This window comes from Python bivittatus, unplaced genomic scaffold (genome assembly GCF_059951505.1).
Source record: "Python bivittatus isolate LINGU-HERP-01145 unplaced genomic scaffold, Pbiv_v1 ctg000350_np1212, whole genome shotgun sequence".
NCBI lineage: Eukaryota > Metazoa > Chordata > Lepidosauria > Squamata > Pythonidae > Python > Python bivittatus.
Genome location: NW_028277074.1, coordinates 18,097,686 through 18,116,242, shown reverse-complemented (window position 1 = coordinate 18,116,242; position 18,557 = coordinate 18,097,686). Strand labels below are relative to the sequence as shown.

Genomic DNA, 18,557 nt, shown 5'->3' with positions numbered 1-18,557 from the left:
CTAAAGAAAATGGGTGTTAGCTCTAACAGTGTTTCTAAAAGTGTCGGCTTCCACTTATTACTTGGATAACTAAACAGACAAAAATATACTGTCAGAGCAAGTTATAGTTTGCTGGAGTCTTTCAAATAATTTTTGAATTGTTCCACTGGGTTCATACCAGTGGAAGTGGCTTGCGGGGTAATTGATGTTACGCCCCCATCATCTTGAATGTTTTTTAGTTTTTAGGTATAGGGCTTGTTTCTGTAGTTTGATTTTTTAATTTTTTAATTAATTTTAATTAATGAATGGGGGTATTTATTGTTTAACTGTTTGTGGCTTTTACTTTTATTGTGAGCCACCCAGAGTCACCCACTGGGGGAGATGGGCGGCATACAAATTTAATAAATAAATAGACAGACCTACTGTTACATATAATAAATATAATTCAGAAAATATAATTGTGCCTCTTTTGATCATCACATTTATTTGTGAAGGAATCAGATTTATTATGTAGGATTATGAAGTAACATTCCAAACATTCCAAAACAACGTTTACTAAATAAAAGTAAGTTAGGTGTACCTCTAAATCCCTTTTCACATTTAAGAAGTGACTTATGCTTCTTGGAGATATACTGGTAACCATTGAATTGCCATCACCTATAGCAGATTATCATTATGGTTGGTTGCACAGTCAGCCAGATATTTAGACTGGATTTGGCATTTATGTCCACCTACTGAGTCCTTCCCAAGGACCTGGGATAGGCAGATGTTGCTGTTTAATAATATTAAAGGTATCGTCACAGGATGTAAGCTGTTCCAGGTAAAGCTGCCTTTTGCAATTGACTGACAGTGATTTTGTCAATGCCGGTAGTCTTCAAGCGGTGCTTCAGTTTTGGAATTCTGGGATGTTGTGTGGCAGATGTTTGTTTGAATTCTAAATTCTTTCTTACACAATACAACAGTCACAACAATGAATGCAAATCAATCTTGCTTCCTATCTCATTGAAAATAAAAGTTAGAGAATGTAACTTTGGTGTATTAACTGTTGCAATGGGCATGTCTGCTGGAATTAATTTATCTCTAAAAGCAAACCAGCCTTGCTTGTGATATATGTGTCTGTGCTCACTTCTTTTGAAGAAGAGGAAAGGAGTGCTGCCACTTGGCCTTCTTCTTGCCAAGCGTACTGCAGAGGAATGAAGTGAGGGGACTGAGAAGTAGGATCAGGAGAGTAACAGGTGAGCCAATTGGCCTGGATCTCAAAATCCTTAGGTAATTAACTCAATTTCAGAAATATATAGAAAATAATACGGTAAGACTGCTTTCTATGACACATCATGTATTGTGCATGTAAGCATATCAATCCAACTAAAATTCTAATTATTGCATGCAGCAGTGTAACCTGTAGCTCCCCATCCTTCTTAGGAAAAATACACTTATTTGTATGTTTAAAAATTTCATATAAAGACTTCTTCATCCCCTTGATGTTCTCCTATTTATCTTTTGCATACTGAGTGTGCGTTGAGTTACTCCTACATAAAGATAAGAAATAGCCCAGTAACTATAGTGAGAGTATGTTATTAATCCAGACTTCCAAGTGCTTTTTGCTGTCAAGAAAAGATCCATTTGAAGATTCTATGGCGACCAAAAGTAGTTCTGAAAGTCTGTGTTCTCACATAACAGCGGCGTGGGAAATATGAGATTATTTACGACTGCTCAGGTACAGTCTAGTCGATGCTAGGTTTTATTTTGTTTCATTTTGTGATAAATGGTTCCATTTCTCCATTGAAGGGAGTTCTTGTCTCACATTCCCAAAATGGGAATGTTAGTTTGACGTTAGTTTGATGGTTTTGCAGTTCCCCCTCAAAAGCCAGATAAAACGACAGGAGCAAGATCAAGAAACATTTTGCCATTTTCCCCTTTATTTTCAGCCTCTGATCAGCCAACTGCAAAGTGCCAAACTGAGCCTTGCTTTGCCTTTCTCACTGCAAATGCATCAATTTAATATCTTATAATTCAACTGTGACTTCTAACAACTGCTGACTTAATGGATGTCCAGATTTCAAACTTATGGAATGTGGTTTGCTGTTTATTAGAATCTGAAATCCATCAGCAGAGGCAAGTGTAAAATAATGAAGGCAGTACAGAAACCAAAGAAGGCTCAGAGGAAAATCCTGCCTTCTGCTTCATCCCATAATAAGCCATACATGTGGCTAACTCAAATACAGAAGTATTATGTAATGAATTGCTGTAAATCAGCCTGTTTATCAGGCAATTTGAACCAGAAATACATTGATAGTGCCTCCCTAAACAACAAAATCAGATTCCTCACCACTCTCACTACTGTTATTTTGTTAAATCTCCCTAATCTAGGAGGAAAAAATCATTTTCTTGCTGCTGTACTTAGATAACTGAGAGTCAGAACCCTTTGCAGTCAATGGCTAGTTGATCAAAAACTGTTCAATAGTTTTGATCTGTACACTATTAAGAACAAAAGCATACAAGCACATGTCATGGGCACAAACGTAAATACTACATAACCTGTGCCTGTTTTCTCAAGGACATGACTTGCTAATTCTTCTTTGTACACCAATAAGTAGAGTGTGTACTGCAATAAAATTTGAGGGGGGGGGGTTGGAATGAGGAAGTTTATAGAAAATTAGGAAACTTGGCACTTCCTTTAGAAGTAAAAAAAAAAAAAAAAAAGCAGAAACCTTCCAATTGCTTTCTTGTCCCAAGATTATGAGTTGCAGGGGGAAAATTTTAAAGGAAGCATAAATAATGCACCAAAGTATGATTAATCACTTTTAAAGGTATTCCCAGTTATGACATGTTTTCTTGAGGATATCTGTGTGGGTGTTCACTGAATGTAATAACTTGTATATTTTTGTACACCATTTTTTAACGTGATAAATAACTTACTGCATCAGTAAAGCATTTCATTAAAAGCATTGTAGAAAGTTGAGTGGTACTAAAATTCCATTTAGCCTCACCTTTTCCTTTCCATACAGCTCACTTGGGGGATACAAAAGCCAGATGCATGAACCACACTGTGCCTGCTTTTGGCCTGTCCTAGTTGTGTACACTGCAGGAGGGGAAGTCCAAGGTTGTGGGACCAGTGTATGGAGTTGCTTGCTACCTCATTCTGGAGAACTACATACATGGAGTTCTATACTCCATGAATCCTGTAACTAAAGCAAAACATTTTTTAATTCTCCTAATTCTGGCTCTAAATCTCTCTTTATAATGTCTACACTAAGACAAAAATTAAGACTAGACCATACAATGGCAGGGTGATGTTTCCAGCCAATTGCCTGTTTTTCTCTAGCACTTTTTGTATATGATAACTTTTTCTTCATCAGAAAAATCATAAATAGATGATTCAGGAGCTATTAGCATAGAACTTTGTGTTTTGGAAATACTGAGGCCATTAATAAAACCGTTTTCTGTCTGCTACCAAAAAACAGGCAACTGGGATTTAACAGATTCTTGATGTGTGTACAGATGGTTTCCCAGAAGATTGATTGGTTGATTGATTGATTGACTGACTGACTGACTGACTGACTGACTGACTGACTAAATGCCCCAAGTTGTTGAGACTTAGTGACCACATAGATAGGTTTTCTCCCTGATGATCTGTCCCTAACCTGATCCTTTGGCTCTTCCTTCGGTGCCCCCACCAGCATAACTGAGTCTATCCACCTTGCTTTTGGTCATCCTCTTCTCCTTCCTTCCACCTTTTCCCAGCATTACAGCCTTCCCCAGAGAGCTAGGTCTTCACATAATGTGTTCAAGTAGGATAATTTAAGCCTCATAATTTGTGCCTCGAGAGAGAACTTTGGGTTGATTTGTTGATGATCCATTGGTTTGTTTTCTTGGCTGTCCAAGTTATTCCCTTCTCCAACACCAAATATTCTTCCTATCCTGCTTCTTCAAAGTCCAGCTTTCACTTCCATAGAGTGCCACAGGGAATACCAGGGCTTGCACAATTCTGATCTTTTTAGGTATAGACACACAGTGGTATTTGAATACCTTTTCCAAGGCCTTCATGGCTGGTCTACAAAGAAACATCTCATTTATAAAGATAATGACCAAATATGGTTTATATTCTACAGTCACACTTTTTTGAAAAAATTAAAATATACAGTCATAGACAAAAAAAAAAAAGGACAAACATTAAGAATATAAATTTATCCAACTTAAAAAAATGCTCAGACCTGAGACTAAATGTATCTAGAGTACCATGAGGTCCAATAGCTTCTGACTTTCATTGCAATGGCATAAAACTTGGTCACCATTCTGGAAATTTTCTGGTCCTGATCATTTAGCAGGTAGTACACATGTGAGATTGCCATGTGAAATTGATCTAGGCAGTTTCTGTTAAAAGGGGAGACTCGCTTTGCCCTTCAAGGATGGCAAATAGGCTTCTCAGAAGTACATGTGCTGCTGTCTTGACTTCAGAATCTGCTAGGGGATACCATTGAATTTTCCTGACAGTCACAATGTGGGAAGTGCATCCAAGCAAGCCAGTGTGAAAGCCCTCCTACATGATGGAAAAAGATGATAAAAAAATACTTAGGGTTAATAAAGGGAGGATATGAGAGTTTATTGTAATGGAGATGTGAAACGCTAATTCTGTATATTGAGGTTGAAAATTCTGTGCTTAAGAACTCTCCGGGCTTCTTTATATCTAGGCTCAGCATAGATATAAATCGGGGGTGGGGAGGAGCCCACAGTAAACCAGGTTTAATGCTATTTGTTTCTTCCAAGGAGACTGGTGTCTATTGGTGAATACTAATTGGGCTAAAGATTCACCCCAAATATCTGGTTCAGCTGGCAGAGATGTAAGCAAACCTTGATAGAGATACATCTGAGTTCTAGACACAGCAACTATTAGCAACTGAATGGAGGACTCAGAGAAATGATTTCAGAAATTTAGATCGGATGGCTTCTAACATATGGGTATCTTTATAAGCACAACACTGGGCACCATACAGCAAAAGACTCAACACTTTGGCTTTAAAGGATTTGAACACTGGGGATACGTAATGTAGCTATTGCCCCTTCACATGATGTATCTAATTATTGCATTAGAAGCTGTTTGGGCATGCACAAAGAGGTTTGAAGAGAATGATTGAAAATATATGCCTAGATACTTAAATGTCTTCACATGCTCAGTTTGGTAGTTGTCAATTGTCCAAATATGGAGGTGGTTGAATGCCTTTTAGTAAATACAACTACCTTGGTTTTTGTGTAGTTGATTTCCAGCATTTCAGACTGACAATGAGATGCAAATGCATGGAGGCTGTATTGCGATCCCATTTGGTATACAGAAAGAATAACAGCATCATCAGCATATTAAAAAAAAAAAAAGGAAATTGGTTTGCTAGCTAGAGAAGGAGGATGGAATTCAGCTCTAGTAAGGACCTGGATAATATCATGGATGTATAAATTAAATAGGGGGCGGTATGCACTTGTTTGACTCCTTTAGTGTTGGGATTGGATCAGTCAATTCTCCATCATTCAAACATTGGATCTGCATTGCATTATCATAATTAATTAAAAGAAGCTAGTGATCAATGGAGGAGGTTTCCGTGTGCACCACAGCCTTTCATGAGAGATTGAATGTTGCTTTCAATTCCATAAATGCAGCATACAGGGAACCTTTTGATGGACTGGCATATTTTGCAGAAAGGTGGTACAGGGTGAGACACTGGTCTACAACAGAAAAACCTGATCTAAAACCAGCTTGTTCCATGGCTAAGATTTTTTTTCTTGGATCATCCAGCCAGCAAACTTTTGATAGAAATGTTTTGCTTATAGTTTACTGATTTTACATAGTAAGCTGTTTGGAAGGTAGTTAGCTGGGTTGGTCCTATCACCTTTTTTGTATATTGGAGTTGTGATAGAGTTGGTCCATTCTTTAGGGATCTGCAGAGAGTTGCTGATATGAGTAAATAAGGGAGCTAAAATAGTGACCCACCATTCAGGGTTTAGTTTTGGGAGGATCAGGTCTCTCTAGGAGCTTTGCCACTCTTGAGCTGAGCAATTAGATTCAGTATCTCTGACGTAGAGCCTGGGGGCCAGTCAAAGAGAAAGTTGGAAAGCATTAGGCATATATCAAGATCCTGAGTGTAGTTTGGAATAAGTACATGACAAAAGATATCTCAAATCTCCTGCCAAATTAAATTATCCATTCCAGATCTAAGTTGTGTTGTCACTAAGGAGACAAGGTGCCAGAACATGGTACCATTTTTAGATTGAACTGTCTGAATCAGTCTGTTATATTCAGCCAATTGGCTTGCTTGCTTCTTTCTTTCCAGTAGAATCTTGTACCTCTTTTTTCAAGATATAAAAAGGTTTCCTGGGAATAGGGGCACTGCTGCCTCTATCAGCTTTATGTCCCATTTATTTGGAGTTGCAGTCACACTTATATTCTAAGATCTTAATTTTGAGTAAGATTTAGCTTTGGACTGTTTGTAGTACATCAATATAGATTAATACATATTATTCAAAATTTCAGTCAATTGAATCATGTTGATAGGTAGGCTGGAGAAAGAAATTCAGCAAAACACACCAGGGAATATGAAGAGACATGCTTTCTTCTTACCTCATTTTCTGTTGGTTCATCAGTAAGGTGCCACACAGTATGTTGCAATACATTCTATTTCTATCCACTTTTAAATTTTTACATAATATTCCATGACAATGATATTGTTCTTCAGGTGATAATTTAAAAAATCCCTAAGGACATAACGGTGATAGACAGCAGTGCCCCCATTTCATAGAGCTAATGTTCAATCATATATCAACATCACCATAAACCTTTCCAATATGGTAGCTTCCAGATATATTGGCCTGATTTGATAATTCCCAATTCAATGTACCAGCATCCATTGTGGAACTAAGCCATCTCCCATCTAATCACAACTTGTTCCCATGATGTAACTCAATTCAGTATTCCTATAGGAAATGTAATTTCTTGATTTTTAAAAAAGATTTTACTCTGTCTTTTCTGGCCCAAAAGAAAGATTATTTTTAAACTTATTCTCTAAGTCCTGAGTCATAAAAGAGATCTAATATTTAATCATGCACACACAAGCCATCAAAGCCGTTTCATGCTTTCAACATCAACTGGCTTTGAAATAAGTGCTTTTAGCTCTCAAATGACTTTCATTGTGTCACTTGCAATGAAAAGTCTGCCTATGGTGTTCAGCCATGTTACAGTGAAATACTGTAGATCAGATTACAAAACATCTAGGCACTTCACTGTACTTAAGCCAAGCCAGTTGAATTGCTTCCAGGGTTTTTCCTTTCCAGTCCTCCTTTATTCCTGACATACCCATTAGTTGTTTTATTTCCCAACTATTTCACATCCTCAAGTGGAAGGAAACCTCAACATTTCTTTAGTGCAGTGCCACACCTATTTTCATTGTCATCACCTCCACACCTCTCCAGCAGTGATGCCCTGGCTGGCTAATCATGATAACTTCCTGAAAAATCTCTCAAGTGCAGCTGCACACCAGGAAACCCAGACAAATGTACATGCAACAGCTGAGTAAGTTTGTATAAAAGGCTTGGGTTTCAAACAGGATTAATTTTTCAACTACTTTTTCTGCTTTAGTATGGATAGTCTTGATGATGAACATTTGCTTCCTAGGTGGCCTATTTCAAGGGAACAAACAGAATAAAAACAAACGAAAAGCACACTAATCTCCATAAAAGCTTGACATCAAAATCTAAGTACAAAAATTATTTGCTAGAGTCATGTGTGTTCTCAAATGCATATGCAGTTTGTGTAAGATTGGAATATAATGTGTGTTTAAGATACGTGCAGTCAATCAAATAACTTATAACCTCCTGTTATTCCCCTTTGGATATACCAAACTGCTACAGATCCTATTATTGTTACCTTTATGGTCTTCCCTTTAGGATCCATGCTACACTGTTGAATCTTTGCCTTTTAATTTAGGATAGTTGTTTTTTTAAAAAAAATATGCTAGCAACTGTTATTCTTTCTTATTGTTTCAGCATTTATACCCCAGGGCTGCTAGTTCTCTTCACCAAGCTAAAATAGGACTCAGCTAAATCTGAAACAGGACTTTCCAAGCAGACTTCTTGTTTTCTACAGATCAGGAATTTTTCAGGGCATTTTATACAAGCTGGGTTTCCTTTCTCTCTATTCCACATTTTCTCTCCATTTTCAAAACTTTCATTTACAGACTTTGTTTCTTGGAACTCCATTACAGGTTGCAACTGAGAAAAAAAAATGCCTTAAAAATAGCCAAAGAGGGTATGTGTGTGAGGGAGGGAGGATTTTGTCGAGTCTGAAACGTTGATGAATTATTCTTTTCATGCATGTGTTTTTGTAGCATAGTATCAAGGATCTTGTAATCTTAAAATTGTATAAAACTATCCTTTTGTATTGTATAAATGTGGTTTTCTGAGATTGCAGAGGTTTATTCTGAAAGGGTTAAAGTCCTATAATTATGTAACATTTTGCATGAATATTGACTTAAAGGTTGATTGCTGAATGCAATTAAAGCAGTATACAATCAAAGTAAAACACACATGAAAATAAATGGTAAATGGCACAACACTGAGCAGAGAGTAAGACAAGGGTGTATGATGCTCCTTTGGTTCTTTACAGAGAAATGTATAAGACATGCTTGTATTACATTACAATACAGGTGTGTTGGTTGGGTTGTGACTGGGTTTACAGTTTTGTAAGCAGATGATGCTATGTTTGAGGCTGAGAATCCAAATGATTTGCAATGAATGTTAAATGGTATGATGTGTGATTAAATACAAACGTGAGTGACTTAAATAAAAAAATACACTGAAGTGGTTTGGTTACACATGAATGGGATAAAATTGCAAAACAAATATATGAATAAGAGTGAATGGCTTAGGGAAAGTTGATGAGTTCCTTGAAAACTGCATTGGGTACCAGTTTGCTTCCGGGTCCAATTCAAGGTGTTGGTTATCACCTTTAAAGCCCTACATGGCATGGGGCCAGGCTACCTGAAGGACCGCCTCGCCCCCACGATCTCTACCCGTCCCACCCGATCTCACAGAGAGGGCGTGCTTCGGATCCCCGCGGTAAAAGAACTCCAATTAGCGGGGTCCAGAAGGCGGGCCTTCTCTGCTGTGGCCCCCGCCCTTTGGAACATCTTGCCCCCGGAGGTGAGACAGGCCCCCTCACTCCAGGCCTTTCGGAGGGACTTAAAGACATGGCTCTGCCATCTGGCCTGGGGCAGGGAGGGAAGAAATCAGAATTGGGGTTGGCTGGCCCCTTAGTGGTATGCTGTGGCCCCAGCGGCCTCTTGGATTTCTTAGCTTTTTTATTTTTAATGTTTGGTTTTATAACTTTTAACTGAATTCATGTTTTTTAGTATGTTGTAAGCCGCCCAGAGTCCCCCATTGTGGGGAGATGGGCGGGGACAAAATAAATAAATAAATAAATAAATAAATAAATAAATAAAATAGGGCACAAACTTAAAGAAAATAGGAGACAAACTGGTATACAAACAAATGGACATAGTGAAAGCAAATCTGATTTGCAAAGACTGAAAGGTATGGAGACCGTTTATAGTGTAGGTCCTGGTGTAAATTAGAGTTAGTTATATTTACTTTTTTCTCTTATATTCTCCCTTTAAGTTATTTTGCTTACTATTTATCTTTTTCTGCAGTTTGCATGGTACAGGTAGTCCCCAGTTTAAGCATGAGTCCATTCCCAAGGCCTGTCCTTAAGTTGAATTTGTATGTAAGGTGGAACAGTATTATTGTATAATATTGTATAAGTAGTATTGTGCAATTAACTCAAACCACTGTGTATTTAACTCAAATCATTGTGTATTTAAATTGAATTTTGCTACAATAGGCTCTGTTCTTAACTATGGGTCATCTGTAAACCAGGCATTCTTAACCTGGGGACTACCTGTATTGCTTTCTCCAAAATGGAACAGCATTATGGGTATGGATATAGGTATGTTTTGTAAAATGTAGGAAAAATATTTGTGAACTTGCTAATTTGTACTGTTCATAGTGTAAACTGGAATTATGTAGTGAGTTTTATAGCCCGCTGAGATAGCTCCCAAGCCATTTTTCTTACTTGTTTCTGATTTTAGCTTTCTACCGTTCATTGCCTGTGGCGTGGTCAATAATTTTGGCGTACATTCTGACCTTGGATAGATAAGACCACATTATAGTCCTCCTCTATACCAGATTCAATCTTTGTTTTTTTAGAATCTCTTTTGGCAAGTGTTGGCTTCCTGCCTTACTAGGAAGTGAATCAGTTTGAAGGTTTTCCAGTACAGTATGAACTCACTAATTGCTTATTGGAAAAAAATCCTTGTTTTTTTTATATTTTCTCAAGCTCCAATTTTTACTTTAAAACAATCAGAAATGAAAAATCAAATGTACTCCACCCCTGTTGCATTTCATGCCACTATATGAACATATAGGGAAAGTTCAGACAGTTCCAAGTATCATAAGTAGGAAGTGACATTTTTTCCTCCTTTTGTTCTTCAAGTTTCCTGCAGATTGCAATAAAACATTGGACGCTTTCAAGACAGGAATAAATTTAGATTTGATTAGCCTGAACCAATGGAATTTGTCTACAAGTTATTTTGAAAAAAAAAAGTGCACTGTGACCTTAATTGTATCAGCCTTACCTTTTATGCTCCGAAACATCTTTTTCTTAGTGCAAATATACAGTTGTGTGAATAAGAAAGTACATCCTCTTTGAGTTCTATGGTTTTACATATCAGAACATAATAAAAATCATCTGGTCCTTAGCAGTTCTCAAAAATAGGTAAATACAACCTCAGATGAACAACAACACATGACATATTACACCATGTCATCATTTATTTTACAAAAAGAAAGCCAAAATGGAGAAGCCATGTGTGAAAAACTAAGTACACCCTTACTGCTTCCATAGGTATGAAGAGGCTAAGTAGCAGCCAGGTGCTGCTAATCAAATGCCCTTGATCAATTGATCATCAGCAAGTGTGATTACCTCTATAAAAGCCAAAGTTTTAGGAGTTTGCTGGTCTCAAGCACTGAGGTGTGTGTTAACACAATGCCAAAGATTAAAGACATCAGCATTGATCTTAGAGAAGCAATTGTTGCTGCCTATCAATCTGGGAAGGATTATAAGGCCATGTCTAAACAATTGAAAGTCCATCATCCTACAGTGAGGAAGATTATTCACAAGTGGAAAACATTCAAGACAGTTGCCAATCTTCCCAGGAGTGGACGTCCCAGCAAATTCACCCCAAGGTCAGACTCTGCAATGCTCACAGAAATTGCAAAAAACCCAAGAGTTACATCTCAGACTCTACAGACCTCAGTTCATGACAGTACAATTAGAAAAAGATTGAACAAGTATGGTTTGTTTGGAAGGGTTGCCAGGAGAAATCTTCTTCTCTTTAAAAAGAACATGGCAGCATGGCTTAGGTTTGCAAAGTTGCATCTGAACAAATCACAAGACTTCTGGAACACTGTCCTTTGGACACATGAGACCAAAATGGAGATGTTTGGCCATAATGCACAGCGCCATGTTTGGTGAAAACCAAACACAGCATATCAGCACAAACATCTCATACCAACCATCAAGCACAGTGGTGAAGGGGTGAAGATTTGGGCTTGTTTTGCAGCCACAGGACCTGGGCACCTTGCAGTCATTGAGTCGACCATGAACTCCTCTGTATACCAAAGTATTCTAGAGTCAAATGTGAGGCCATCTGTCCGACAGCTAAAGCTTGGCCGACATTGGGTCATGCAAGCATCCCAAGCACACCAGCAAATCTACAACAGAATGGCTAAAAAAGAAAAGAATCAAGGTGTTGCAATGGCCCAGTCAAAGTGCAGACCTCAACCCAATTGAAATGCTCTGGCAGGACTGCAAGAGAGCTGTGCATAAACAAATGCCCCTAAACCTCAATGAATTGAAGCAATGTTGTAAAGAAGAGTGGGCCAAAATTCCTCCACAACGGTGTGAGAGACTGATAAAGTCATACAGAAAACGATTACTTCAAGTTATTGCTGCTAAAGGTGGTTCTACAAGCTATTGAATCATAAGGTGTACTTACTTTTTCACACATGGCTTCTCCATTTTGGCTTTCTTTTTGTAAAATAAATGATGACATGGTGTAATATGTCATGTGTTGTTGTTCATCTGAGGTTGAATTTACCTACTTTTGAGAATTGCTAAGGACCAGATGATTTTTATTATGTCCTGATATGTAAAACCATAGAACTCAAAGAGGATGTACTTCTTTTTTTTACACGACTGTAGGTAGCGCTGGTTTTATAATATAGGCTTTCATTTCCAAAGGGTTACAAATAGTTCAGAGAGAAAATAACGTAGAATAAACTAGAGGCAAGTATCCAAAACATACCATACTAAAAACTGTTTTGAAGTATTTTAAATAATTATTTATATAGCTTTGTAAATAATTATTAATTACATTGCAAATGATCCTTCACAGAAGGTAGTTAAAAAAAAGAAGTGCATGTTATCCAAAACAAACGCACTGCTGTTCATTGATATAAAATGGGTTGAGGCTTCTAGTAGGGGATGCTTCCAAGCCACTGTTCATCCAGATTTCTTGGATGATCTGTTCTCGACGCTCTATCCTTTCAGCCAATTCGGCTGCATCCAGGGAACAATAAGCTGAATATGAAGTCCTGCATAACCCTGTTAGTTCATCAGGAAAATCTGAATCAGAAGATTCCCCTCTCTCTTCATCCTCCTCTTCCTCCTCCTCCTCATTGTTTTCATTAGCTTTCTGATTCTCTAGCACCAGGTGCCTTTTTATCCTCCGCAGCTTTACCACATCATGAGAGCAAGAAACGTGCATCACCAGAGCACAAAGTGTGAACATTAGGCCAACACAAACACTAGACACAAACAAGAGAGCAGCTCTTTCAAGGTGATCTGAAATTAGAAACAAAATCCCAGACTAGAGCCTTATGTAAAGATGGATGGGAGTAATAACAATTTACTGTCATTTCTGAAAAGCCTAGACTTCTGAGCCAATCTTTTAAAATTTAAGTCTACACAGTCCATCAAACTAACTTGTTTCTGGCTAGCAATATGGGAATGAACAAAAAGTACAATGCCAAAGCTAAGCAAACACTTCAAGTCAGATTTGATTTTAGGTGACTTCAGAAATGGATCTATATAGTTTCTTGCAACAATATGAAAGTAGTTTACCATTAGCCTCTACTGGGGTGTTTTCCAGTTATCTAGCCTATAACTCTGGTATTTCCTGTTGGACTTCCATCCATGTTCTAAACAGATCCATTTTTTCCCCATTTTTCAAGATCAGCCAAGTTCAATTAGATGCTACTACTGAGCTCAGCCAGTAGCCACCAATAACAGAAAAAACAAACTATCTCTTCAAGGATTTCTCCTCTGGCCTAGACAGTATCATGCTTCTGCCAGCTGCTGACTCACTGAGAAACAGGCTTTTTTAAGGAAGTAGGAAAAGGGAAGTTTAGGGGCTGAAAACTTCAGCAAACTGTACATACTTGTTTCAAATCACCTATTTCTAAACCATCAGCACTATGGGATCAAATGCCATATTTACAAATATTACATATTTTACCTTCTTCCTGAAATCTTTTTTCAGCCAAACACTGGGAATATTTACATAATATTTTTGGCTTTCCAGAAGGCTGGCTGTTTTTCCAGGCAATAGGACCAGGATGTGACAGGAATCTGATATACACGTGTCTGTTTTGTAAATATGTTACAGGTATATGGTGACTTGATTTTTCTTTGTATTGGATTATTTTAACTTTCTTTGGTTAGGGGTTCTTTTATATATGTAAATAAAATTGCTAGCCACCCAGAGTTTTGTATTTAAGATGGGTAGCCATATAAATTTTTCAAACAAACAGCAAATATTGCTCCTGCTCTCTCTCTCTTGTCTATCCCTCCCTCCCTTTCTGAAAGATGAGAAGATTGAAAATAATGAAGTCTGAGGAAAATTCAGTAAAAAAGAATACAACAATAATAATTAGCTCATTAACAGTAGACATATATAAAAAGCTGTTGCAGTTATGTAAATCAAAATAATACTTCATGCACCTTATCAACTAGGATATTGTTCACAAAAGGATATGCCATAATAAATTCATGTAGCTTTAAAGGCTGCAACTAGTATGTATATATAATATTTTGTATTAGTCCTCGAAAAATGTAATTGCTAGCAGTAACAGGATTTCTTATCAGAATATAAGAAAACAGAGTACAAGTGCTCTACCTCTAATGTATGCAAATGTAGCCAAACTGCTGCTAACTATAATTCCTTCCTTCTTTGGAATTCTTGATTCTTTTGGATCAAAATTTATATCTGTGTAAAAGAAAAAAAAGGTTTCCTAAATTAGATTGTAGTTGAAGTAACCTGCAAAATTGAAAAGGAATGTGTGCATGTTAAATGAATAATTTTTAATATCCTACCCAGAAGTAATTACTTTCTTTAACATCTCCATGTTTCTGTTATCTAATAACACATAGTTTATGCAGTATCAAAACAATATTAATTCTAAATTTCTATTTCAGTTTTATTATATTAACAGCAACTCACAAATATAAGAGAATGTTCTGCACACAAAACATGTTCTATGAGTCCCACCAGCTAGATATGAAAAATAGAATTACATCTTTAGTCAACTGCTAATAATAAAAGGATGACTTTATCATTTTATTTTATTTACGAATTCTGCAGTAAAGTATTCTCCAAGTGACAAACAACAAAATCAATTTAGTCAATTTAGTCTTTAGTTAATTTAGATTCAACTTTTACCCTAGCTCTGTCGACTTCTTTGTATTGGCCCCATCTCTTAGGAGTGTTGCCTTTGCTATAGTATTCAAAATGAACTGTGACCCATCCAAAGTTTCATGAAGAGAGCCCACTCCTACATCATTAAAGCACTCAGATGCTTAAAGGTAAATGTCATAGCAAATAATTAAAATTACCATATTCATCTTCTTTTGGCTTCCAAGAGGGAGTGAGCATGGCAACCATTGGATCAACTGCTGCCAATATGAATCTGGGAACTGTAAAATTGAAAATTAAAAATGCTATGTGTTGATTTTAAAACATACATCCTGCTTGCCATATAGACAACACTGGAAATTTGCTAGTAGTTTTCTTCCCTGCATACTTCATGTTTTAGAGGTCAGTCAATCAAGAATATTTATACAGAGAAGTCAACTTCTATACAAATATCTCCCTTGCTGAACTGAGGGTTTTTATGCATTGCAGATCTAAGCTTGACTCCCAGGCATAAACTAGCTAGAAATGTCATCTTATGAAATTGCTTTCTGGAGTTCAATCCCTTCCTTTGTTTCAGCCATCACAACGGCCTGATGTTCCATCCAGACTGTCTATCATGCCTCCTGGCTGGTGGATTCCCTTGCTTCTTTATCCCCACTGTCACTCATACTGGGAAAACAAGCACCAGTTGTTTTCCTTTGTGGATGGGTCTTTGAGGAACGTGGTTTCCATTGATAGGCCTCTCATTTGAGCCCTCTTCTTTTGACTCCCCATCTTACTGGATACTTTTTCATCTGATGAGTCCACCAGTGGACAGTAAAAGAAACAAAAACACAGTATTACATTTTTCTTCTCACTTGGGCTAGAAGGTAAGGAGATACAACTCTTGTCAATTTCACTTGGTTAAAAAGAAAGATCCACCATTTCACAGTCCTTTCCATGAACTTGTGAAAACAAAAACAGCTTTTCACTATTCCACTGATGAACCTGTAAGAAAAAGTATCCAGTGACCAGAGGGGAGGATGGCATTCCTGCCACAGTACACAATAGTCAATTTGAGACAGAGGTTGTTTACAGTAAGAGTGTAGGAGAAGAAATGTTTAGCTTGCAGGTGGAGGATGACATTGTGTATTCCTGCCCTTGAGAAATGGTTAGTGGCCATACTTGTACTGGAGATGCTGGTCATACAGATCAGCCCTGAGGCAAAACTAAGGAATTCATAAAAAATGCATTACAGGTAGTCCTCAAGTTACAAAGGCAATTGGGACCAGAATTTCCTTTGCTAAGCAATGTGGTCATAAAGTGCAACGTCATGTGACCACGTCACCTAGCAAAGCAATCCTGGCAGTCCCCGTTGCCATCATTAACCGAATCACACTGGCCATTAGCTAAGGATCCAAGCCATTTCCAGTTCCCAGCTCCAAGCCTCGATAAGGTGAGGGACTGCCTCCATTTGAACTCCCCCCACCTATCTTCCCCCATCTCTGCCCTTTTGGCTGCCCGCCTACCTGCTGCCGCCAGCTGCCCCCACTGCCCAGCTCTGCTCATTGCTACACCATGTGCCACTACTGTACTGGCCAAGGCCTTCTTCGCACTGCCTTCTTTCGCCTCCATTTGCGTGCCAGTTTGCACGCCAGCCTCGGTTTGCATGTCAGCCTTGAAAAAGGCAGGCATTAGCCTCAAAAAAGGCAGGTGTGTGAAAGAAGGCCCCAGCTGTGCTAGTGGGAAAGAAGGACCCTTCTAGCTGGGTCCTTCGTTCATGAAAGAAGGCCCTGGCTGGGGCGCAAATGGAGGCCAAAGCTGGGGTACGACAGAAGCCCCAGTGACAGTGGTGTGAAAAAGGCCCCTGCCAGTACACTAGTGGTGTGTGATGCAGCGGGCGGCCAAAAGGGCAGGGCTGGGTGGTAGGGCCAGCTGGCAGCAGCAGGTAGGCAGATGGCCAAGAGGCAGTTGTAAATGTGGGTGGGCCCAAGTAGGCCTGAATTTTGTTCACATGACCGCAGGGGCACTGCAATGGCTGGAACTTTGAGGACTGGTTTTAAGACCGTTCAGCACCATCGTAATTTCAAATAGTCACTGAACGAAAGGACATTAAGTGAGGATACCTGTATAATGCATCTTCACAGTGTCTTGCCTCTGTTACATGCTTGGCCAACCACCATGGAAAACTGATTCTTTTAATGTAGGCGGTATTTTAATTCATTAATAAAATTAGAGTGTTTAGGTCTGCTGGAATGTGCGACTGCTGGTGTAATTATATTGCTTAATGAGTTTACGGATTTTTCATAACATATTTTAATTGTTATCTCATTGTAACGCTTTACTATGTTTTAGTCATTTGCTTTGTTGTATGTCACTTGGAGAATACTTTATTGCAGAACTCATAAATAAAATAGCATCAAATTAGGCTACCTCCAGAACATAGCAGACCGGGCCATAGCTGTAGCCCTGATTGGGTTCCTAAATCACATTGGGAGGTGGTTTCTACATACTCTTAACATACAGGTAGTCCTTGGGTTACCATTTCTCATTCAGTGACCATTTAAAGTTATGACGATGCTGAATGAGCGGGATTTACAACTGGTCTGCAAAGTTGTGGCCATCACAGTGTCCCTACAGTCATGTGATTGTGATTTGGGCATTTGGCAATTGCTGTTGCCCCCGCCCTCTGGAATACTTTCCCCCCAGAGGTACGGCAGGCCCCAATCCTTCTGGCTTTCCGAAAAGGTTTGAAGACCTGGCTCTGCCAGTGTGCATGGGGCGATACAGGCTCTAACTGTCCTTGGAGGTGGTTAATGCCCTGATGACACTCCCTTGAATTATTCACCAACTTTCCATCTTGCTTGGAAGCTATTTATTATTAGGTCTGTTTTATATTGTATTTTAATGAATTTTATCTTTACTATAAACCACCCAGAGTCATTTCAACGAGATGGGCAGAGACAAATTTGATAAATAAATAAAAATAAAATAAATAAACCAATTGGTGAGAGAAGGAGTGGAGAAATTCATTTGCTCCAGGAGGCACTGCTTAGCACGTTGGGGATCAGGCAGTTTGAGGAGTGTAGCCCAATAATTAAATGCCCTTACAATTATTCTAGCTTTAATTGGGTATGTACCAGTTTCTGTATAGAGAAAGGTGATAGGAGTACCATCGGGTACACCTAAAACTTTTCAGAGGAGCTTGTTTTGAAAGAATTCCATATCATAAGGGGTAGAAATTCCCCATAACTCTACTGCATACGAAAAATAAGGAACTAACTTGGTTTTTAAAAGAGTTAGGATTGGAGGAATTTGTCTACAAGTACCACTTGTACACCAAAACTTTATTATTTCTACCAAAAAATTCCCAGTTTCCTCTTTATGGAACAGCTTCATGTCAGGGATGTTGGTGGGCTTCTTCACACGAATTGCCCACTTCAGGTCCTTCTACAATATTTCTATAGGATTAAGGTCAGGACTTTGACTTGGCCATTTCAGAACATTAATTTTTTCCTGCTTTAACCATTCTTTGATTTTACGACTCGTGTGTTTTGGGTCGTTGTCTTGCTGCATTTTCTCTTGAGCGTCAGTTCATGGACAGATATCCTGACACTTTCCTGTAGACTTTGCTGGTACAATTCAGAATTCATAGTTCAATCAATGATGCAAAGCCATTCTGGTCCAGAGGCAGCAAAGCAAACCCAAACCATGATACTGCCACCACCATGTTTCACAGATGGGATAAGGTTTTTATGCTGGAATGCAGTGTTTGCCTTTTGCCAAACATAACACTTTTCATTCAAG

The 18,557-nt window shown here is 38.4% G+C and overlaps 1 protein-coding gene across 3 annotated transcripts in view; it reads right to left on the bottom strand.

Annotated features, from left to right (window-relative positions):
* Positions 1-12,240: 12,240 nt before the first annotated feature.
* The window catches only part of EVA1C (eva-1 homolog C), a 45,002-nt gene continuing 38,685 nt past the window's right edge, over positions 12,241-18,557 (bottom strand). Inside the window, exons 6-8 of one of the 3 annotated variants that reach the window (XM_088144627.1) lie at positions 14,972-15,052; positions 14,256-14,345; positions 12,244-12,922 (exon numbers count right to left, since the gene is read on the bottom strand). In XM_088144627.1, the coding sequence (XP_088000753.1) occupies positions 12,501-12,922; positions 14,256-14,345; positions 14,972-15,052 (593 nt within the window). In that variant the 3' untranslated portion in view covers positions 12,244-12,500. Of the gene's footprint in view, positions 12,923-14,255; positions 14,346-14,971; positions 15,053-18,557 lie in introns of all 3 variants that reach the window. The other 2 variants (XM_007424516.3, XM_088144626.1) reach the window with 2 other exon arrangements.